Below are 24,851 nucleotides of genomic sequence, written 5' to 3'. Positions count from 1 at the left end.
AGTAATTGTGAAGGTATCATCATAAACATTCTATTCTGTATGTCTGAGATGAAGCAAACTAGTGGGTCTATCTGTCTATGCACTGTGTTGTTATAAACAAGTGCTTTTGATGGCACCAATGGTTGTGTCATCGTTTTACATACTCCTGTGGTATGTTACTGTTGCATCGGGTATGAGGTGATTGTACGGTCTGATCGCTGTCAGTCACGAGGTCCCCTACGTGTGTGTACTGCAACCATTCCCTTGCTCTTGGTTATTTGACTTATGTATTCATGTTAATGAGCTCGGCATGGGGCTTGGGGTTGTTAATATGGGTACAAATGCCCTGTGCTTGTGGTCAGTGTAGTGAAATGTTTTCTCCGTGTGTCTATTTGTGCCACCTGGCTGACTGTAAGATGCTGTTGTGCCATAGAGACTACATCAAGTATGTACCAATACCTCCAAGGGTTTGGCGGGATTGTCCCTAAATTGATTATTCTCAGCTAACCACTATAGTGTCAATGTACTTGTAGGATGCATAAAGTGCATGAGTGCTCTAGCAGTACCAGTTATGACTGATTGGCCCTTCATATGTAATATATGGCATCTTGAAATCCCTATGGCGACATTAATGTCAATGGTTAACATAGTGCTCTACTATTTGTATGCATGTTTGAACCGTGTTCAAGGGCATTGTTCCCAGGTTGTTAGATCTCTGCTGTTAGAGAAAGTGCAATTGTGCTTATGCTAAATATAAAGTGCATTGGTGGTCAAGCAGCAATATCGTGGCTTAGTTATCCTCTAAATATAGTCTGAAATATTACTCACTCAAATTGAGTTAAATTACATTAAAATGTAGTTCAAGTTTGAATGCCGACTTATGTTGTGACGGCTTTGATGATTTTAAGGGGCTGGAGTGCTTATCTATTGCATATAGATGCTGCTTTTGTAATAGAGCAATATTCCAGTTTTAGCGTCTGTTCGTCCTGTGATCTTCTGTAATCAGATTGATACATATGCACATTTGGTAGATGTTTTTTGTCTGGCATTCAAGGTCTTATAATCATAAAGTTACTTTCTATAGCGTGTATTGCACTTGTGTGTAGTCATAGTTCCGCAAAGATTCATCCGCCTAGGGCCACTACGATGACATTGAGAGAGTATATATTAAAGATGACAGTTGGTGTGAGAAAGTAGTTAAGAATAAAAGCACAATTGTGTCGTGAAAAGTTTTTTTTGTGACAGATAACACCTAACACCATTAAAGTTATATATAGATATTTTTTGTGGACCATTACTGAGTGTATGTGTTTTGGCTAGTCTCAAGACAGTGGGCCTTATTACGAGCTTGGCGGTAGCCGTGCCTGTTTTACAGGCACGGCTATTGGCAAACTCGCTACCGGCACTGCCACCCGCGAATGGGCAATTACAGGCCCATTCAACTCGTAATTCACGGGTGTCGGTATTGCCGGGCTCCCCATCCCCATTCTGCCCCATAGGGCAGAATGGGGGTGAGGAGCAGGGATGCACCGGCACCATTGATAACGGTGCTGGTGCAATTACGAGTTATGCTCGCTGGTGCCACACAGGCCGCCAGGTCAGACCTGGAGGGCTGTCTGGCACCCACAAGCAGAACTTGTAATTCGGCAATACGGTAGGAACGGTGCTGGTGCCTTACTGGCACCGTTCACATCGTAACCACTAACATTATAATGAGGCCCAGTATCTAGTTAGGAAATTAATTTCATTAGACTAGTGCTACTGTTGCTGATCGCTAATGGAGAGCAGCAGAAGCCATTACTATAAGCAATGTCCAGGATAATGGGGGTCTACGGCAACAGATGCTATTACATATTCTTCTCCCATGTCCTAGTGTTGATTCTGCAGCATGTTTAATGATTAATCACCCAGGAAGGTGTTAATTTCTTCATCTATGTTGTGTCCATTCGGCACTTTCGTTTTGAGGTCAAGTATGTATTGTGACTCTCGTTTTCGTAGTTTCTTTTGCCAATCTCCTCCTCGTGGGTGATTTACAATTGAGTCAATGGCAAAATATCGTAAAGTGGACATGTCTCCCTGATGGATTACTTGAAAGTGTCTTGCCAAACTGTAAGCAAAGTCCTTGTTATTTATAGGTCGAATTTGTTGGAGGATGCGTGTTTTGGCCATATGCTTGGTACTGCCTATCTTTTCTCGCATCCACATTCTATTATGTATATTACAAATTGGCTTTCACATGTTAGATGTTTCTTAATAGATGTCATTTCCTTTGTCCTTTGGTTAATGTACTGTTTGGTATTCAAGCCATATGTGCACGCTTTACATTTACTGCATTTGAAGAAACCTTCTACATGTCCTGTCAGCCATTGTTTAGGCGTTGTTGTTATTAGATTCCTTTGAAAATGTGAGGGTACTATTTTTGATCTGATTGATGCTAGTTTGCGGTATGTTATCTGTGCTGTGTTTTTCAAATGTACAGATAAGTCTGGAACATTTTTCAAGATTATGTAATGGGTGTCCAGAATTGTTCTCATGTATTTCGTCTGAGTATGTTATGTGGTGATAAACTTTATTGTATTTACAGTAGCAGCTTCTAGTTGTTTGTTCTGTAGGAGTTTTTCTCTCCTTTTACCTTTGGCTTTTTTGTATGCTCTTTTAAAATCTTTTTGCTGTGGTTTTTGCATGTTTGTGGAACTCAAGATCTGTTGAACAATTCCTTTGGGGTTCTTATCATTTCACTGTATAGTATACTGCTTATCATTTTTTTGGATGGCAGCTACTTGCATATAGTACCGAGTTGGTGCTTGTTGGCTTTCTATACATGGTAATATCTAGCTGTCCATTTTCGACATATATTTGTACATCTAGATAGATGATTTGTGATTTGTTGTGATGTTCAATAAATTGCAGATTGTTGGTTTTGATTAATTTTGCCAACACATTCTAGCCATTATTGCGTGCTCCCATGCCAAATTATGAAGAGATCATCAATGTAGCGATTCCATGAGATTATTTTGCTGTTGTATTTTTCATATTCTTCACTGTGTAGGGTTTCTTGTTCCCACATGCCCATTGTTAAATTTGAATATCAGGGCAAAGGTTGAGCCCATTGCAGTGCCACAGACATGTAAGAAGAATTGTCCATCAAAGAGGAACGCATTGTGTTTGAGGCAGAACTTCAACATCTCTACTAGCATTTTTGAGTGTTCCCTGTAGCTTGCATATTTCATTGATAGATATGTTTCTGCCACCTGGAGTCCTGCCTTGTGTTCTATGCTGGTGTATAATGAAACCACATCTAGTGTGGTGGGTGAGTAGATAGGTTTCTTCCGAGGGTGTGTTAGCGAATTTCCGTAGAAAATCTGTTGTGTCTTGCACAAAAGATGGTAAGGTTTGAACACATGGGTATAGGTACTTGTCGATGTGGCATGATGTTTTTTTTCAAAAGAGACCCTATAGATGCTACAATGGGTCTACAAGGTGGTTTTTTGAGTCTTTTGTGCACTTTTGGAACAAGGTATATAGTTGGGGTGTTTTCCTATCAGGTATTCATTTTCTTCCCATTCCAAAAGATCTGCTTCATACCACCCAGTTAGCATTTCATCAAATAGGGTTTTGTACTATCTTGTTGGATTTTCATTCAGTTTTAGGTAGTGGGTGGTATCATTCAGCTAGCGCCTTGCTTCGTGTATATAGTCGTCCACTTCCATCATCACTATATTGCCTCCCTTATCTGAAGGTTTTATTATGATGTTAGGGTATTTGTTGAGTTGTCCAAGATCTCAAATTCTTCTGTGTATCTTTTGTTGTGAATCAAGGAAAGGAACCGTCTGGCCAGACGTTTTAGATCTTCAACCACCAGGTTGTTAAATACCTCTACACTTGCACTTTTAGGTGTTGTGGGATTGAGTCTGGGTTTAAATCCACTTTCCTTTGTGAGGTAATTGTTGATACCACATGGTGTTAAATCTGAATCATCCCACAATTGTTCTGTGTCTGTGGTGCTCAGGCCTATTACTTGCATCTCTGAAAGTCCTTGTAATGTTTTTAGAGTTGGAATATCTTTGATCTGGAGTTCAGTTGGTCTTTCCTTTTCTTTGTCCTTATCAGTGCTCTTACTCTGAATCACAAAGTGTTTGATAAGTCTCTAGGTTCTCATAAATTTGTATAGGTCAATATGCGTATGTGTGAAAATAAATTTTGATTTTGGACAATAGCTTAGGACTTTTGAAAGTACGCTTTTATCTTCCTCACCCAATACTCTCCTTGATAAGTTGATTCCGATTACCCTTCTTGTTCCCATAGCGGGTTTGTCGACCTTGTGGTGTTGCACTCCTTGATTACTTTCCTTTGTCGCCTGCCTCGACTGGTGTTCCTTTGTTTGTTCCTCACTTACAACTGGTTTTCTTTTGTAAGCGTCCCCGAGTCTGTGGTTTTCTGCCTTCTAATGTAGCAGTCTCATCTAAAAAATGGAGACATATAGGTGTTTGAGCTTCATCACTTTCTGATGTTGCTGCTGATGAGCTAAAGGGATCTTCTGAGGTATAGTCCACCAGTGTTGTTTTATTCTGTTTTTCACCTTGGTTGTTTCTTTGTATTTGGTCATACTTTTTGGGAAATGTGTCAATTCTGCCTACTTCATAGTCTTCTTTGAATCACAGGAATTTCCTTTCCTTGATTTCCTTTTCGTATCCCTTTAGATTGATTTCCATCTGTGTTTTTAGAGTCAATGCATCTTCTCCTTGTGCACCTGTATAGATGGTCCCTTTTATTTCTTTTATTTGGTTCAGAATTTTCTCTCGGTCCATCTTTGCATATCTCACCAACATTTCAAGGAACTTGAAAGAACAGGCAATTGTAGTTTCTTACCATTCTGTTAACATTTCCGGATACGGAGACTCATACGAGGGGATGGTTAGAATTCTTAATCCTCTTGGGATCCTGTGCATATCTATGTAATACTATAGGGATGGTGTTTCCCACCATTTGGAGTTCTTTTGTTTATGTCATTTTTCCAATGTCATCATTAGTTGCTTTGCCGTTTTATTCTTTGTGTCTTCCAGGGTGTCTACAGTGACCTTGTATATTTTTGCTATTGAGGTTTGTTCATCAAAAAGCGTTGGAGTTGTTTTGTAGCTGCGGCTATCCAGAAAAACAAGACACTCTCAAGCCCTCACCAAGTGTCCTCAACATCTATGCCACCTCCCGCCAGAACCCGGATATCCTCCCACCCCCCACCCTCTTCAATTCTCCCTATAACACTTGCTGTTTCTGTGATGCAGGTTTTATCAAAATGTCGAGTAGCCGCAGCTATGAAGTCGAGAAAAGTACACAACGTACCATTGGAATGTTGCTGTGATTACATGTGGCCCCTGCGGATAGCTTAAAGTGGAATCAGCACTGAACTAATCTAGAGAACTGTTCTCTGTGGTCAAATCATTCTCCTCCTCTGCTCGCTTTACATCTACTATGGTGCTGTCTCAAAATCTCTGTGACCCTCTGTCTGAATTCTTCACCACAAACATTGTGGATATACGTGAGCTTATTAGTATGAATAGGCACTGTCCCGTCAATACTACGTCAGTTCAGAGAGGGACTCTGGCCTTGCATTCCTGGTCTCATTTTCCAGAGTTCTCTATGGAGGATGTAGCTCGAGTAGCGAACAAACTCAAATCGCCGCTCTCTCAGACTCTGTTCCTTTGGTGGTTCTCAAGGATATCATACATACTATAATTCCTTGGGTGACCAAAGCCGTTATCCCCAAAGAACTTAAACAGGACGTTGTCAGTCCTCTTTATAAAAACAAACATCACTGGATGTCAATGTTTTGCCTAACTCTCAACCTGTCTCTCTTCTGCCATTCTTTATGAAGCTTGTGGAATCTTTGGTTACACCAATCCTTTCCTCTTTTCTTGAAATCTCTAATTTCTTTGACCCCTTTCAGTGAGGTTTCCGCCCAGGACGAGGAATTGAGAGTGTTGGTTTAATTGTTCTTGATGATCTAGCCATGATGGTGGGAAGAGTGGGAGCCTTGATATGGCTGGACCTCTCTTCGCATTTGACACTGTCAACCACTCCATCCTACTGTCCCGCATGGCTGTAACAGGCCGCACTCGACTTGTCCTGGCCTGGTTTTCATCTTTCCTGACTGACAGGGGCCAAATGCTTTTTCTTCCTCCCTTCCTTTCCTCGTCTCATTCACTTTTCTGTGGTGTTCCCCAAGGTGGGTTTTAGCTAAGCTATCAATAGGTTCCCAAATTGTCTCAATCCTGTTGCGCTCACCTGGTATCCACGGGGACGCCACCCAGCCCTGGTTGGATGATTTGCACTCTCAAACCCTCTCCCGGTCCCTTGGTAAGGCCTCTGATTAAAGATGGGTCTGCAATATAGGAGTGCTGGATTCAATACCAGATTGTCTTTATGTTTTCCCACCTCCCTTGGCCTCAAGTCTTTCCTCCCCCTTGGGCCTTCTTCTCACCTTAATATTGTAAAATGTGGATTTTCCATCCTGCTCCTCGTGGCAGGGGCGCGTAGATGTGGGGGGTGAGCAGTGACCAAGTTACTTCACTGGTGCAAGCCCCCCTGTGGGAATCCAGGCCTGCTGCGACTCCGTAGGTTTGCTGCTTTACAGTCTTTATATGCAGTTCTTATGTTCCTACTAGTTCGAATAATAATGTCTTGCTTCTTTCCTTTTAGGTATGGAAAGGTATTTTGGTGTTGTCATGCAGTTTTAAGATGAGCATGAGCTGGTAGGCGAAAGCGCGGTGTGCGCGATGCTGTCCGGTGAGTAATGCACGATGCGTGGCACTGTTTTGCCTTTTATATTGCTAACCTGTGTCTTTTCTGTCCTTGCAGGTTGCGATGTTCCTCGCCGAGCGCCGTAATGTCCCAGCAATGATACTGACCAGAGGATGACTACCCAGGTAAGAATTGTGTGGCTTTCTTCATTCAGGATGAAACATGAGTACATGCTTACTAATGCTGTCTTTCTTTTTCCTCTTTCCAGGTTATGGTATTTTAGGATGCATGCGGTGCCGGATGATGGAGTTCGTACCTTCAGGTGAGTGGAACTGAAGTCACCGATGGATAGAAGACAGGATACTGTTCCAGGTAAGTTTTGTAGTGTTCTTTCTCTCTCTGCAGGTCCATGGTTTCAGGTAAACTTGCATCAAAGAACTGGACATGGTGAACATTACGCTGCCCACAGAAGAATAACGCAAAGCATGTTCTGCTGCTTGGGTGCGGTTTGAATAGTCTCAGTTAAAGTAGTCCAGGTAAAATAGTCCCCAGGCCTGCCGAACCCAAAGTAGTCCAGGTAAAGTAGTCCCAGGCTTGCCACACCCAAAAGACTGGACTGCATAGCTCAGTTCCTTGTAACTGAGCTACGTGTGTGCCTCCATGTTGGCTGAACCCCCCCCAAGTTAAATAGTCCCAAGTAAATAGTCCCATTCTAATGTTGGTCTTCATGATGGTTATGAGCCTGGCGCCAAAGGCGGCAGGACTGACTCCAAGAGAGTCTTAGATGAGGTTTTAAGGCCTTTGACCTGGCCCTAACTGGAAGGCTGACTTGCCAATGAGGGTCAGGGGCAAGGGTCATGACAATCCTTAATGTCTATGGGCCTACTAACCCCGATCCCAAGTTCTGGATGGAACTGAAACAAATGATCTTGCAGTCAGATCGCCCTAATTTGGTAATATGTGGAGGCTTCAATAATGTTATAGATCCCTTCTTAGATACAAGATCCCCATGTCAATTTAAATGTACTAAATCACATACTGAATGTATTAAATGTCTAACAGAAACCAGAGCTGCTGACACATGGAGGCTCTCGCATCCCACAGACCTAGATTTCACCTTTCATTCCTCGCCACATGACTCCCTTTCGCGTATCGATTAAATATGTGTTGCCAAATCCCTAGTAAGTGCGATTATTGACTCCATCATTGAATGCTCTCTAATATCAGACCATTCTCCTGTAATCACTACTATAGATCTCGGATGTGTTAAAATGGTATAAGTAGATGGAGATTTAACAATTCACTTCTTCAGGATGCCAATTTTCAAAAATCCTTTCTTGATTTTCACCACTTTTTCTTTCACGATAATAAAGATGATGACACCTCTCCTGTCAATATTTGGGATGCATATAAAGTGGCTTTACTGGGACACATGATCTCATTTGTAGCCCAAAGGAAGAAAGAAGCCAAGAAAGAGGTTGATGCCCTATATGATGAATTAAGAATACAAGAGAAAAATACAATACTAGAGCAAATGATAACTTAGTTAAACTAATCCTGACCCTTCATTTTTCCATTACCAAAAAATTCACAGAACAAGCCTGCGGTGTGGCATTGAAGTTTAAATCTAAAATATATCAATCCTCTAATACAGCTGGCAAAGCTTTAGCCTCATATCTTAAAACTAAAAAAGAAAGATCTAGAATAACCGCGGATATGAATGCTCTTGCAAAATAGTATACTCTGATGCTGATAGCCTGGAAGTTTTTACAAAACTTTAAGAAAATCTACATTCTTCAGATCACACACATTATAATTTTAACTTCAAATATGTTTTTGACTATGTGAAACATGATCATCCCATTAACATCGATTTAAGTAACTTAGATGGCCCTATTCTCAAGCATTGACAAATCACTGGGTTCATTTACAGAAGCCCTATTAGTCATCTTTCCCAAACATAATAAAGATAGTGAACTATCTAAGAACTATAGGCCAATTTCTTTGATTAATTCTGATTGTAAGATTTTTGCACACATTTTAGCCAATACAATTGAACCCTTTATGAGTAAATTAATTAACCCCTATCAGGTGGGATTTGTTAAAGGTAGAAATATATCAGCAAATTCCAGAATGTTTATGAAACTCTTGCATTGTATCAATGTGAAAAATCACCCAAAAAAAACCTATACGGCAATCGCATTGGATGTGGAGAAAGTCTCTGATTTTTTAGTTCCACGCTTTAAAATGGCATGGAATTGGTGATGTTATGTTGGACTAGTCAAGCTTTTATATTCAGACCCAACAATTTTAATCTTTATCAAAAATCAATGTTCTCCCAGGTTCTCCCTTCGCAGAGGTATTAGACAAGGATGTCCCCTCTCTCCTATTCATTTTACATTAGCCCACAAACCTTTATTAGAATTAATATGCACAAATAGAGATATTAGAGGTATTATGAGTAGGGCATCTGATTTTAAACTTGCGGACTATGCAAATGATATGTTAATCTTCCTTGACAATCCGTGTGTAACACTGCACCATTTGCTAGATACTATTGACCTGTTCTCCCATTTTGTGGGTTACAAGTTAAATAGGGATCCTCTTAATGCCTACTGTGTTAAAGAAGACTTTGCCCACTTTGGTTTTAGCTGGAACCCCAGCCGTTAAATATCGTGGTATCTTGATTGCCTCTTCTCTTCCTCAAATAATTAAGATTAACTTACAAAACTTGCAATCAAAACTAAACGACTCTGTTACAATGTGGACCCCTTTATACTTGTCATTGTGGGGTAGATTTGAGGCCATTAAAATGATGTTCACACCAGTGACTTTATACTATCTGCAAATACTTCACATTCCTCTACCATCCTCTTTTTTAAATCTACCGAAAAATCTCTTACTGGGTTTCTATGGGGTTCCAAGAAAAAGAAAAGATTTGCCTCTAGCAAGCTAAAAAAACCCTTACACTACTGGAGGGGTGAACTTTCCGAACTTTCATAGAAGCATTCGCTCGCAAACAACGCAATTATTGGTTTTCCTCTAATGAGGTCACAAACCTGCCCACCTGACTGACTCTTGGAAAATCCCTAGTTTACCATGTGATTTTAAAGATATGATCTATCTCTTTAATAGTGCCAAGATGGGCTTTTCCAAAACAATCTGCCTTACTAATTATTATTTGAAAGATTTCCTTTTTCATCAAATCAATAAACCCAGTACAGCCCTCTCTCCTTTTATATGGTGCAATAAACATATAACTATAAATAACAGACACATTTTCTGCAAAGTTTGGCTTACTAAAGGAGTTAAATGTATTGATTTTAAAAAATAGGGGAAGTGATATCCTCTCTTTAGAAGAATTCCCAATCAAATTCTCATTGCCCGCGGTGCCCCTCAGTCAATATTGTAACTTAATTAATGCATGTTTAGATGCTGGCAGCAGAAGCAATCAAATCCTGTGACTCCATCAAAACCTCTTTATTTTATAAAGCTGTTATGTCAGAAAGAATCTTCAATAATCTGTGGGTATCTGAATTGCTATGGGAAGAGGACTATGGGTCACGTTTTGGGGGTGAAATGTGGTCAATGATATGGTCCAAAATTAAGGTTATATCTGCATCTGCTAATCTAACTCAGACCCTTTATTTCTTCATGCATAGAGCCTTTATTACCCCCAACAAACTATTTCTGTCTAAATTAACTGATAATGATTCATGCTGGTCCTGTCATTCAGCCTCTGGGAGCCTTAAACACATGTTATTCGAATGTACCCTGGTAAATCCTTTCTGGAATTAGATTTGGTCCCTCCTTCAATAAGTTTTTAAGGTCTCAATTTCACTAAATCTAACCAATATTTTACTGGGCAGCCTTGCCTTTAATGAGGGTAAAATCTAGGTGGCTTCTATCATCTTTGACGTGTTTATTCTTCTGGCCATTCGATTAATCACATCTAATTGGAAAGACTTTACCAACATTTCCACGAAGGGATGGTGGAATAAAATATGCAATGTACACAGATTGGAAAAGTGTATTACCCACTCTCTCTTTCTTTCAAACATGACAAAAAATGGCACCTCTGTTAATTATTTCAATGATACAAATGTTTATCTGACCTTGCTATTACACTGATGGATTGCTTATTGAATTGCCAATTTAATCTGCTATCTTCACTTTTTTCTTCACTATCAGCCTGATTTCATTATGCCAATTCCCTTTTTTCGCCATTCTGCCTTCCCCCTACTTGATCATTTAAGTAATTCACATCTGTAATGTTAATGTTCATTGTCACAATGGCATACTTGCTAAATATATCACAGCATATATCGTAAGCTGTACGAGGCTCTAAACGACTCATTATAAGATCAGACTACTCTCCTTGCAATGACCCACTCAAAAATGATCTATTTGGAGGGCTACATTGCGGCTATGGATTCAAAATCGAAGGAGCATTTAGCCAATTTCGACCACCTAATGACCGTCTTAAAGAAATTGGGCAATGCCCGTAATCAGAGCGGGCAGCCCACAAAGAGTACACATTGCAATTTGACCTTAGAGGAAAAGTTTGGTCTCGGCCCTGTCCTTTCAAAGTCCTTAAAAAACAAACAGTCGGCAACGACAACTGATCTAACTAACGCTCCACTGACACCTTGCCCTGCGATGGAAAATGTGGAGGACGGTTTGTTGAGGGCTCAACAATCGGAATTAGTGACATTGAACGGGCTGTCGGCAGGATATGCGATGTTCAACAAGGCAAGAGCAAACCTGAAAAGACCCACTGAAAACCCTAGACAAGTGGTTTTGCAAATTCCTACAAAATTCCCGTCTCTAGCAGTATCAAACCAGGCTATTTCAAGTACTATTCAACAAGAGGCTCCAAACCCGATAGCTCCAACTGCCTCCAAGGGCACACAGCCATCTTCACCAATTACGATAAACGACTTTTTGGAGGATAAAACATCAATGGACTTAACCATCCATTCGGAATCAACAGAAAGCCCGAAACCAGTACAGACGATGACAATTCTTGAACTTCGGTCGAACACTCTGGGAAGAGACGATGAACAACAGAGGGCCTTTTCATCTCCGGGGTTACCTGGTAAAGGTTTAACCCCGACACCTCCTGAGACCTACAAGAACAAAACCTCTTGAAGGCCTTCTGTTCACTTGTCAAATACACATCGAAGAACCTACTCCTCCACCACAGAATGCTCACCGAAGCAAGTAAAACAAAGATCTCCGGTGAAAGATCGCCACGAGAAAACAATCGGAACCTCGAGGAAAGAAGATGGTCTAAACCATGATCACCATTCTTTAAGAACTATTGCAACGTCTATTCAAGTTAAAGATCGAAAGCAAGGTGAAAAGATGCACTCTACGACTCGCCTTTTTAAACTGGAGCAAACAGCAAAGAGACAGGAAAAGCTGATCCTTAATAGGCGGACCATATTACGTATCCTGTCTAAAACGGTGTCCAGACATTTGGTCGACTGAAAACTGGTCGAAAGACATTTGGTTGACGCAATTTCGTCAAAAACCAAATGGTCGAATTTTTTTTTTTTAATTATATATTTATTTTTCGGCTTTTCGTTTTAAAAAAAAAGGGTTTTTTAGAAAAAAAGGGGGTTGGGGGGAACCCCCCCCCAAAAAAAAAAAGGGGTGAAAATAAAAATAAAAAAAAATTTGACCATTTGATTTTCGACCAAATTGGTTCGACAATTTGTCTGGTCGACCAATTTTTTTCGACCAAATGTCTGGTAACCGTCTAAAACATCTAAGATGAACACCTTGAAAATGGAGGATCTCATACTTGTTGAACCTTACCACAGAGATGGTTTAGCCAAAGCGTATTTGCACATTAAAGCTGCGTCTCTTGTCACCTATAGCTCAGAGGCCTCCCAATAGCTTGAAGCACGAGGTTTTAGACTTTTAGAACTTTAAACCAGCAGATTGAGTACGACCTGTTGAAGAACCGACGTTCACAAAAGTGGAACGTCCTCCCGATTTGCATCAAAGATTGAAGAGCTTTATAGGGACCAAAGGTGGGGGAGATTCCCAAGAGGTCCTGACAGAACCAGGAAGATCTGAGCCTTCTTTAAATCAACGAGATGGCTCTAAACCAACTGAATATAATCACGGCAACGTAGACTACCGTGATTTGCAGTGACCTGTCACAACACACTCAAAACCTCAGGACCGTGTCCGTGTGTCAAGATCTCCACCAGCATGCCGAAACAGGAGCCTCTACCTGAGTAAAAGATCTGATAGGTCTACGGAACAAAAGATTTGGAATCCACGCCACCAGTAAACCACCGAGGTACAACCTCAAGAAAAGGAATATGGGCATGGTTACCGAAATCTTTCGATCCAACGAGTAAGAGATAGCAGTTACAGCCTCTGTTCCAGACCATAGTTAAAAACCTAGACAAAAACAAAGAGTTAACAATAAACAAAGATATAACAAAATTGTCATGCATAAAGTTTGGATAATGGAATACGAGAGGGCATCACCATCTCACGCAACAAGGAGGACTGGATTTAGGCGCTTTTGATGTAATCTGTCTACATGAAACTTGGTTGGAAGCGATCCCCGTCCTCGATGGTTTCACAGTAATTACTTCCCCGGCAACCAGAGGCCCATTGGGCAGACCATCATCCGGCTTGCTTTTAGCGGTTCAAAATGGCTCAGGGATAACGCTAATCAAGAAAACATCAGAATCCTATGGCCACTCAGTGGCTCTTCTGACCTGGGATGCCTGGGGTAACCGTAAAAAGGCGCCTAAGAAAACAAAATTGGGGATTATCACTGTTTACTGGAACCCCATGAGAACGAGTACTGAAACATTTTGCGCTAATATAGGAGAAGTGATAAATGATGTTCTATCAGACCATCATTTAGCAAACATTCTAATTTGTGGGGATTTGAATGCTACTTGCGCAAAACCAGGCGTTAGACTCGTGCCAGCGTCAACAAGGTCAGCAGCAGACGAATGAGGTGTAAAATGGCAGCCGCTTATGAGTTCGAGATCTCTTCATAAAGCTTCATCCATTGCCCAAGGTGAACAAACGGTGCCCACATTGGAACGAGCATCTTCTTCGGCAACTTTGGACCACATATTTGTCTCAACAGCTCTGTTGGCTAGACTGGACTCTTTTGAAGTGCAGAGGACGGTAGAAAGTGACCATAATTTGCTGTCTATAACCTGGTCTGCTTGGCGTAGCCAAAACCCTGAGTGGAAGAGCGAAATTGAATCCAACTGCCAACAAACACGGCTTAAGCTATCTTCCGCTTCTATCATCAATTTGGCAAAAAAATACAAACAGCAGTTTAAGACCAACATAGACAGTGGTAATGAGTCAACCGTAGACTACCAACCTCTAGTTATGAAACATTGCATGCCAACTAAATCTGGGCAAGGAAAAGGCCAACATGTCTACAACACCGACCTGGTTGAACGTCGTCGCAAGTTAAGACAACTTAGAAGACGTACTTTGAAATCGAATACACCGGAGATGTGGTCCCAATATGTGACCGAACAAAAGCTCTACTCCTCCTGGCTAAAATTTCATAGAATCACCTTGTACCAACAAGATGCAGAATGTATGCTTCAGATCATTGCACAAAAAAAAACCAAAGGAATTTTGGTCGCTAGTAAGGTCCTCTGGCCCTCAAATTAATGAAACTTTTATCAACGCTGTAAGTGAAGAGAAGTGGGTGCTTCACTTTAAGAATCTATTTGCTCAAATCTCAGATGCTGTGCCCTTGTCCAACGAGTTCTCCGCGCATCCGTGGGAAGACGTAACAGATAAGGAAGATATCCTGAGGAAAATCCGGAAGCTAAAAGTCTCGAGAGCACCGGGCCCTGACGGCCTTACCAACTTTGACCTGAAGCAATATCCAGAGGAATGGGCATTGATGATTACTGAAATTTTTGCACGCTGTATTGAACTCAAAACTATTCCTTCGTCATGGAAAACGGCGGTGGTGGTGCCCATTTTTAAAAAAGGCTTGAGAGAAGATCCATCTAACTATCAGCCAATAGCCCTTTTGGATATCATTGGCAAGGTCTTTGTGTTGCTGCTGCTTGGAAAATTCCAACATTGGGCCAAATCGTCAGCCTGTGCGGACCCGCTCCAAACTGGTTTTTTGAAAAACGCCAATACATCGGCCAACATTATGTCTCTAAACATCTTGAAAAGCAAAGTTCGAATAGTCGGCCCGCGAGTTTACCTCGCTTTCGTGGATCTAACTCAAGCTTTCGATCAGATCGACCGCCAAAAGCTATGGGAGAAATTAGCAGGTTGGAATTGCCCAATATCCATCTTGGCACCTATTAGAGCTCTCCATACAGGAACCACTATGCGGGTCGGTTTGAGTCAGAATGGTCTGTTATCTGCAGAGATTCCATCTTTCAGAGGGGTAAAACAGGGCTGCCCTCTGGCTCCTGCACTTTTCACAGCCTTTCTGGGAGACTATAAGGATTCGGCGCAGCAAGTTCGGGCTTTTCCCCCTAAAATTGGCTCGTCAGAGATCCCGTACTTAATGTACGCGGACGACGTGATCCTAATCGATCAAACTCCGATCGGGCTCCAGCGTAAGCTAGACAACTTGGCTGCCTACTTATCTACAAACCATCTTGAGATCAATAAAAACAAGACTAAAACCCTGACGATGGAAAAAGCACAGCGGAAAACCAAATAATCAATCTGGTTTCTGGAAGGTTCTACATTGGAGTCAGTTGACTAGTTCAAATACTTGGGAGTCACCTTCGACTGCTCAAAATCTGGGTCTCAGATGCAGCGAGCCCTATGGGCCAAGATCCGCAATCTCTCAGCCCAAGCAAGAACTCTTGACAGGGAGTATGGAAGGTTTTCTCTGTCGCCGGCCATACAGTTCTACAAAACAAAAGTGACAGAGTCTCTGATATATGGCATGGATGCCTCGGTGTCAATGCCAGAAACCATCTTGTTAAAACTGGAGGGGTTTTTCTGGTGCTCAGTATTGAGAATCCCAAAGTCAACAGCCGTCTCTGTGATAAGACGTGAACTGGGGCTGCCCTCTCTAGATGCATCTCTAAATAACAGCAGAATGCAACTGTTCAGGAAACTTTTGCTTACAGATAGCCCGACGCCATAAGATCAAAGAGGAAGCCATAAAAGGGACCTGCCCTCAACTAACTGCCTGGTGTGACAGAAATAGAGCCCTGTTGGTTTCAATAGCGTGCACAGAAGAAGAGCTGATGGCTAATCCTCTGAGGATTAAGGCAAAGATGGAGGATTTAGATTGGATCAAAACCCTTGATCAGGCGGCCTCAAATACACTTCTGGCGCATCTTCCTCTCATAGTTCGCAAAATAAAAGAAGTTGCGGAATATGTAAAAAAAATTCCCGAATAAGACCCTGAGAAGCACCTTCCTCAGGGCACGTCTCAATCTTTTACCCACAGGGGAAATTTTGAAAATTCGCTCCCAAGTGCCAAGTCCTAGGTCTGGTGGTGTGAAAAGATTCACCAGTGGGTGTAGATCGGCCGTGCTGGGGAAACCGGATTCAGACGGTGCCGGGCTTATGATTAGCCATTGATCTGATTTGCATTCTTTTAGTTCTTGCTGGGTTCACGGCGGCGAGAACCCAGCAAGAACTAAAAGAATCCGGTTTCCCCGGCACGGCCGATCTACACCCACTGGTGAATCTTTTCACAACACCAGACCTAGGTTTACATGTAGGTTGGCTGACAGCATACTGCCTCACTCCGGTTGGACGATCTTACCCACGGACAGACTCCCCAAACTAGTCTCTCCTGATGAAGGCCACCACAACTACAAGCTTCTACCAAGCCATTGTGGCCGAAACACAACTGTGTCGATTACTTGTGGCACAACTGTGAAAATACCCTTTGTTGTATGTTTCTAATTTCGTGTTGTGTACACTGTTTTTGTTTAAACCACACTCGGGTTGAAGAACAGCCTCGGGCAGCACTTATCTGAGTTACTTGTGTCACCAACTTCGTATACTCGTTATATTAAAATCTGTCCGGTATCGCTTTCGTGCTTAGCAAAAGTTTGTAATAATTTAAGACACTGGTTTTTGAGATTGAAATAAATATGTCCAAAAACTGGATTGTTGTGAGGATCTCACATCCTGATTATTTCTGTTATCAATATATGTAGCCACTGTTCATGGACAGTGATTTTCGGGAGAATGACCTCTGGTGGACCCGCCTTTTGTCAGGCGATAACATCAAATGGTCAATCGCAGCGGCCAAAATTATAAAATTGGCTATGGACAAAATCGCAGATCTAGAAACAAGTGAGGACAAGTAACATCTAAATCAAAAACAGAGAACTTTCTGCGGAAATCTTAAAACTTAATTTCGCCTTTTTCATCACCTTCATGTAAAATCATTAATTGGCTCTAAAACAAGTAAATAAAAAAAATATCGTAATATTTCAATTGTTTTATCACATAATTGACCGTATACATCTGTTCAGACTGTTGATCTGTGTTGTGCTATCAAAAAAAATAAAAACGTGTAAACTTTTAAAAAAATCCTGTAACCACACACCTATGACACATCATTCACAATAAAGCGCTTTAAAAAGTACATTCCTATTTGGACTGAAAATGTCTTACTGAATTTCAAATGTTTCAATATTTGACTATCAGAATCCCAGTTTTGCCCTAACGTGTTTACAGACCCATTTAGTTCCCTGCATTAGCAATGAGTCTTTTGAGCTTTCCTAACAATACAGGACGTTTTAGTGTAAAGCACTATATAAGTTACAAATTACTACAAAATGCATATATATATTCAAAGTGAAAGAGGACGCCGGCATACCTTTAAACCAGGCAAGCCTATTCCTCGTGGTCCCGGTGCTCCAGGCGGGCCTCGAATTCCAGACTGACCCTGAAGGAACACACAAAGCATAGATATCCATTATTTTCAATAATCACTTATAGAAAGAAAAGTATTTCCATGCGTTTTCTCTTCTTTTTTGTATTTGCTATGATTATGGTTCTTTTCTTATGAGTATGGCTCCCTTCGCCCTATTACAGTAATCCACATATTTTGTTGAGATTAAATAAGAGAATAGCATTGCTTAAATTGGCTTGCCAATTTTCAGGGGGGTGATATATAAAGCAGCAGGTATTTATGAAACATGTACCCAAATATTCGGACTGCAATGTAGAAAGCAGCATGGAAATGTGCTTAAATAGAGAAACGGGGGCATGGTATTGTTGAAACGTATGTCACGATTTTTTTGAGGTAACGTAAAAAGCAACATTACACTGTGCTTAACTGTTGCAGAACTGACATATCACAGTTGATACTACAACGCAAACGCGAATATAATTAACTAGGGCAGTCTGAAAGGGCGTTTTCTATGTGGAAACTGGCATGGCAATGTTGGTACTGATTGGCTGGCATATGGATCAGATCTCTGGCATTAAAGTTCCACAGTGTATTCGTGTTATTAACATCGCCATGGAATATTTTAGCAACGCCCTGACGTTATTTGCGGCAACCTACATTGTTTAAGCAACACTCGATCATACTTTAATAGCAGCCTGGCAGCATCCTTGCAGATCATTCTGATTGCATGGTATGTTTTTTCAATTCCCGTTGTGTTTTTATTAACTAGTACCATCGCATTAATTCGACTCACTCAATATTTCAAATGGGTGTGTTTTCTACGGGCTAATGAGTTACGATCAACATGTTCCCAACGCGGTAGTGGAACAACTGTATCAGCTACCGCTTCAGTGATGTGGCACACATCCATAAGTGCCTACTTTCCATCCAATGTTTTTGACTGTACACTCTTTTTCAGATGGGCACCTGCGTTATAGGCACCTGTGAATTGTCGGTGGCGAGCTGACATCTGAAGTATTAGAATATTCTATACCTTCCGCCACAGAAATGAATTTAAATGATGTGACTTTGCATCCAGTCCCATCCGAAAACTGAATTGCAAAATTTTCTGATTCAAAACTTTATAAAAAAATGTTTTAAATCCTCTTCGGGGCCCAACTCACATGTTTCACTCACGCGCACTAATTTAGGACAGATAGATGCATCCCACAAGATGGCAAATTAAACACCTCAAATTCACAATACAGACAAAAACTATATGTATTTTTGCTTTTCGCAGGTTACAGGTATAGCATGTTTTTTTTCTGCCGTCGTCTCTGTTACGATCATCTCAAGCCATTCCATCCCTGTGCCTAAAAGCTTGTGTAAGTATAGACATGTTTCACCATAACACATAAAGTGGCCCTTGATTTAACTGTGTAACAGTTAAAGCTTGGTTGTAATGTGCCTCCTATCTCTATAGCAGGCTGTTTGTTTGCATTTATGAGGTAAATGCTTTAATTCAGTTAGGAACCCTCCCAATGGTATGTATTTTGGCAACCTCTGAAGCCTGAAAAGTAGATCCATGCAGGCTGGACATGTGACCAACTACACACCAGACCTGCAGATGAACTGGCCTGCAGTTAAATCTCAGTTACCAGTTTATTGGCATCCACTATACAGTGTAATTTGCTTTCTGACTTTGAGAACATTCCGAAATGTAATTGATCATTTTGCTATAGCTGGTAACATAGCTCAGTGGGTTGAGCGCTCGCTGCTGCTATCTCTGTGTGATCTGCAGGTTTCGAATCCCAACAAGGTCAACTCAGCCTTTCATCCCTCTGAGATCTATAAATGTGTACCAACACAGGTTGGGTGATATTGTATGTATATTTGTTCTATATGAAACGCTTAAGTGTAAGTGCTCCATAATAACACATCATTATCATTTGGCCTTGGATGTCTGCTTACATTCACAGTAATTTGGTAACTTGGACCTATACACACTGATATTAAAGCGGCATATGGTGGTTCATTTCTGTATGAAATGTATATCACATTACAGTGATATCGTAACCATATTTGTCATAGTGTACTTAGGAACAATGCTCTGTGATGCTACTTCCTGTTTTGTTAAGGGGTGAAAGGGTGTGTTCCATCGCTTCCCATGATGTCACTTCAGAGGTGGGGTCAAATGCCATCACTTCATGTGATGTCATCATAGGTCAAGGGTCGTGTGATGTCACTTCCGATACCCCTGGCATTTTGGTGAAATAACGTCTCTGAGTTTTTCCTACTTTTACTGCAACTACATGTATACCCACCAGGACAACATGTCTATCCCTAGCAATAGACAAATACCAATTAAATTGGCCCCATAAAGAAAAAAAGAAATCCCGAACATTACCTCAGTGGAAAGAGAAAGCAAATAAAACATATTGCAGCAGGTGGACACAATTTAATGATGTTTCGGCCTGCTCAAAATTGATCCTATTTCCGATAGTAATACCAATATGTTGAAATAACATTTGTTTACAATAATATTGATTACTAGCGGTCAAGCATTTCCCATTGGCGGTCCTACACTTTCCATTGGCAGGCATACATTTTCCACAAGAAAGCAGATTTGACAGTGGAACACTGTTTTACCCATGCAGAGTTGGTTTTATTTTACCTATGACAGTATTTCCCATTTGCAAAAACAAGGTGGTTCCTGGGAGTCCCTCTGCCAGCCAGGTCCTGGTTTCGAGAGCCTTACCCAAATTCTTTAGCTCACTAGCTCTTTCACAGAGGAGAAATGTCCATAACATATCAGTCTTTGTCCTGCCCTGGGGTAGTCCAGCACCGAAATGCCATGCAATTCTCCTCTGAACAAGAGTACCAACAGCAACCCCAGAGACGTGTTTCGGCTACGCTGGGCCTCATCAGTAGGTGCCCAGTGCTCAGAGTTTGAAATAAATTGCTTCCAAACAAATTAGTTTGACTCCACACTCAGACATAACCTTTTACTTTATATTTTGCTTTTTTGGACCTCTCAGTCTCCCACGTGTTCATCATGCAATTACCAATCCATGGTTCATAACGTTTTTTGAGAACATCGTTCGAGAATTCCTCGTGTTCTGAATTAGGAAATGTAGTGTTTCCAAGTGATACTTTATTATTATAAATACTGCCTGTTGCCCATTTCTAAACAAGAAACAAACACAAGCGTTGCACCTTTTTCATGCTGACGTGGCAGTTACCCATTGGTCAATGACACTAGACCTAATTCAGCACTTATTTGGTCACTACGAGTGAGGCTCGCAAGCTGGCAGACTGCTGCACAGCACGTTGGCCCCTGTGGCTCTGTGCATTCTAACAGAGTACCATTAAAACACAGGTTGGAATTCTTCCCATCACACCGTTTCGGGCCTGCTATCCTTTGTATCTAGTTCCCACCAAACCTCTATCCTCTAGGCAGACTCTTCTCATTTTTCAGTTCATTTATCCCCAATTGTGGCCCATAGATGCCCTCTTGATTTCGTGTACTACGCTTTGTCTTGGAAACAAGCCTGCAGAATTTAGTACACATATTCATCTCCACGTATAATTTCTCTGAATATAATCAGGGACGTAATTTCACCAAAATGCCTGGGATAGCAGAAGTGACATGACACGACCCTTGACCTCTGATTATATCACAGGAAGTGATGACATTCGACCACACCCTGAAGTGACATCTCGGGAAGCGATGGAACACAACCTTTCACCCCACGTCAAAAGAGGAGGTGGCATCACATAGCATTGTTTCTGAGCACCCTAGGAAAAATATGGTTATGATATCACTGTTAAATGATATACATTTCATACAAGAATGGATCATCATATGTATTGTTAATATCAGTGAGTATAGGCCCATATTACCACATCACTGTGAATACAAGCAGACGCCCAAGGCCAAACGATAATGACGTGTAATTATACAGCACTTAAGCTTAAGTGCTTCATATAGAACAAATATTCTATCCCAGAAATATCACACAACCTGAGTTGGTACTCATTAATTAACCTCAGAAGGATGAAAGGCTGTGTTGACCTTGCTGGGAGTCGAACCTGCAACCTGCAAATCAAACACACATTGCATCAGCCAGCGCTCAACCCACTCAGCTATTTTACCGGCTGTAGCCATCAGAAAACCAGCCACTCCAGAAACAAAGAGCCACAAGCTGCTGGCCACAGCCCAGGAGCCGCAATGTTTACAAAAAAAATTTTTTATTTTTTGATTAATTTTTTTAGGGGTAGCAAGGAAGACCACAGGGGTTGCAAGGGAGACCTCAGGGGTTGCAGTTGCGACCCCTGGTGACCCCTAAATGACGTCCATGAATATAATACCCATACGCAATTTCTTTATTTCTGCATGTACATGACTGGTTAGTTATTCTTTGAGCACTTACTAGTCAGAGCCTACTCTTGCTATTACAACGTGGGTCAAGTAGCTGCTTGTTAACCTGTTGAAATGTAAATTGTTTTGTTGTGACCAGCATTGAAAATTGATTGTGCCTATCTCTTACGTTAATTCAGGTCCTCAAATTGTGGTGTTTTTAAGTCAAATTATATTTGTATAATATTAATTATGATCATGTGCATTTAGTACTGTGAGTGCAGCGAACGGAGCGTGGGGGAATTTTAAGTAGTGATGAGCGTGAGTGAGCTTACTGCTGTGCGAGTGTGCGGATACTAAAATAGTGCATTTTAAAGAATATTTATTCAGCAATACTGGTCAAATCTATGAGGAACGCAGTGAAGTGGATCATCAAACTGGCCCACTTTGACCAAAGAAACTGGCCCACACCAGCCTTTTGGGTTTTTATTTCAGCCATGAGCCTATTGCCCTATAGGCCAGACGGAGCCTGTGGGCAGGCCCAATGCATCGTACACAGCCCGGGCCCTGCAGCATAGTGAGATAAGGGGATCAGCCTTCTTTTCCAGTACTTTGCTGTACATTTTGTGCCTTCCCAAAGCAGCTGTAGGTCAGAGTGTGTTTTAGTCTTGTTTTTGTGAAACTGCACGTGCCAGTGTATCTGGGGAAACCTATGTTTGCTGGCTTCATCAATTCACATTTTTTTCAAACCTCGCGGATTCCCAAGGCTGGCGTCTTGTAATTAACTTGGTGTAATTAATATTACCGGTTGTGATCCCACACATACTGCTCCTGTCACCTTGCATAGAATTCCATTGGGCTCACAAGAGTTCATTTAACTGTCACAATGATCTGAATTTTAAAGATACCCACCAGTCTTATGAAAGTTATAAAAGAGTGCCGGCAATGGACTCTTGTGGTATACTAGTCTAGTGTTATCCCTCAGTGTCATCGTCCGCCCTTCCTCCCCCAGCCCCTTTGCATCAGTTGTCATGTCCTACCCACCATTTTAAGCATATTTACTGCACTGCTGCCAGGTCATGAAAATCCCTTTTTGGTCATGCTCTGCCCGGGGAAAGCCTGGCTCTTTGCAGGCTAGTGCAGGGATAGGGTGTGGGTTCCCTTGGAAATGGGTGGAGAATGTCTGGTCCCAATCCACATACTGGTGCCCGAATGTCTGGTGTGCATACGTGCATGAGACCCCCAGTGGCCTCTGATTAGACCACTGTTGGTGTGCATGTGTGGGGCAGATCATCTTGGCATCAGAGGGCTGAGTCTGATCACTCACCTGACTTTGGGATACGAAGAGGTGTCCTGCAGCCATTCCAGTAGATCAGAAGAGGAGCCAAGTATACTGTGCAGCTGTGAAGATGGAAGGAAGACCCATGGACGATCCCTGATGAGGCTGGCAACCAACTCTTGCACAAGTCCCAGTGAAGCCCTGTCGAGCTGTCGAGCTGCTGATCCCAGAAAACCCTTGTTGGTGCTTCAACCCTCTAGACCAGTTGGAACAACTGGTCCTGACGTCTCCTGGTGCCAAAGCCAATTGAAGTCTTTGGAAATGTCCCTGAGCTATCCAGTGGGCTGATCAACTATGAAATTGGGGTACTGAGATAAGAGCCTTGTAGTTCCACCTTTTGGTTTGTCCTACAGAGGTTTTCTATCCCAAATCCCAGCATTCCAACATCCAAGCGACGCAAGATACGAGGCTGTCTTCGACCATGACAACTGTGTCCTCTGCTATCACCCTGAAACAGTGACTGTCACCAGAAACTGTTTTCCCACATCCAGTCATGTTCTGAGAGGTGCCCTGCACCCGAGTGAGCTGCATATTTCAACTGGAACACATTGCACCAGCATCTATGGCCGACCGGGAACTCACTCGAACTTGCAACTCCTGGGCACTGAGGTCTGGAAGAAACTGTGGGAAACGTGACCTCTGATGACCCTATGAAGACCTGCCAAGTCCTAAGAGAAACCGGAGTATGGGGGTGAATTACAGTTGTACTTATCTGAACGCCTCTCTCCCCTTTTAAAAGTTTTCCTAACTTTTGAAACTTTTACATTAGTTTGGCTTCGTCACTGCTTGTTCGTGCAGGCACTTCAAAAGCTGGGGATAGTTTTATTCACTAGAATACGATCTTATCTAACTTTTGGACCCATCTTCACGCCCCCAAGAATGCTCTCCTAACTTTTTCCGACTTACAAAACAGTGCAGAACTTTGAGAACTTTGGGCACAAGGCCCCCTACAATTTAGGGCTGGACATATAAAGTTAGGATTGTAAATCCTGTAGACAGTTGGTGTTGCGGTGGTCAAGGAGGGTCCCGAATATAATGAGAGGTTCATGTTGCACACACCATAGTGATGACGGGGGGTGGTAGCAAACTGGAGCAGTGTTGCAAATCACATATCATTTAGAATGTTTACATATTAGATCTTCACGCACGGACAAAGATACAATAAAGATAAAACTGCAAATTCAACACAAACACATTCCACACAATGGGGTGCCATGCTCCACGGTTAGCTGTTGCACGTGAATTCTAAGTAGCAGTAACATTCTTGACGGAGAGTAGAATGGGTTACGTAGTAAGAAGGTCAGCATATGAACAAGACAAGGTTCAAATAAACAAGACAAATAAAAACATAAATAAATAAGAAGGTCAGAATATGAACAGGACAAGGTTTACAGTGCCACAAGTGAACAGACTTTATCTTGCCCTTTGTATTAAAATCTTCACAAGAGATTAGTCATTTGTTTAGTGGTAATAAACATGAGGTCCGAGGCCAGGGTATCCGGCGGTGAAGTGTTTTTCCAGGTCATCAGAGGCTATATGTGGCTGCATAAATTAGAAGGTCTTTTAAAGGCACCAAAAGTCTAGGG

General features: G+C 41.7%; 1 protein-coding gene across 3 annotated transcripts in view; it reads right to left on the bottom strand.

Annotated features, from left to right (window-relative positions):
• COL28A1 (collagen type XXVIII alpha 1 chain) overlaps positions 1–24,851 on the bottom strand; it is a 1,696,952-nt gene that overhangs the window by 576,837 nt on the left and 1,095,264 nt on the right. For all 3 annotated transcript variants that reach the window (XM_069648530.1, XM_069648529.1, XM_069648528.1), the window contains exon 26: positions 17,552–17,620. In XM_069648530.1, the coding sequence (XP_069504631.1) occupies positions 17,552–17,620 (69 nt within the window). The remainder of the gene's footprint in view (positions 1–17,551; positions 17,621–24,851) is intronic.

This window comes from Ambystoma mexicanum, chromosome 2q (genome assembly GCF_040938575.1).
Source record: "Ambystoma mexicanum isolate Mex_15411 chromosome 2q, UKY_AmexF1_1, whole genome shotgun sequence".
Taxonomy (NCBI): domain Eukaryota; kingdom Metazoa; phylum Chordata; class Amphibia; order Caudata; family Ambystomatidae; genus Ambystoma; species Ambystoma mexicanum.
This window is presented reverse-complemented; position numbering and strand designations above follow the sequence as displayed.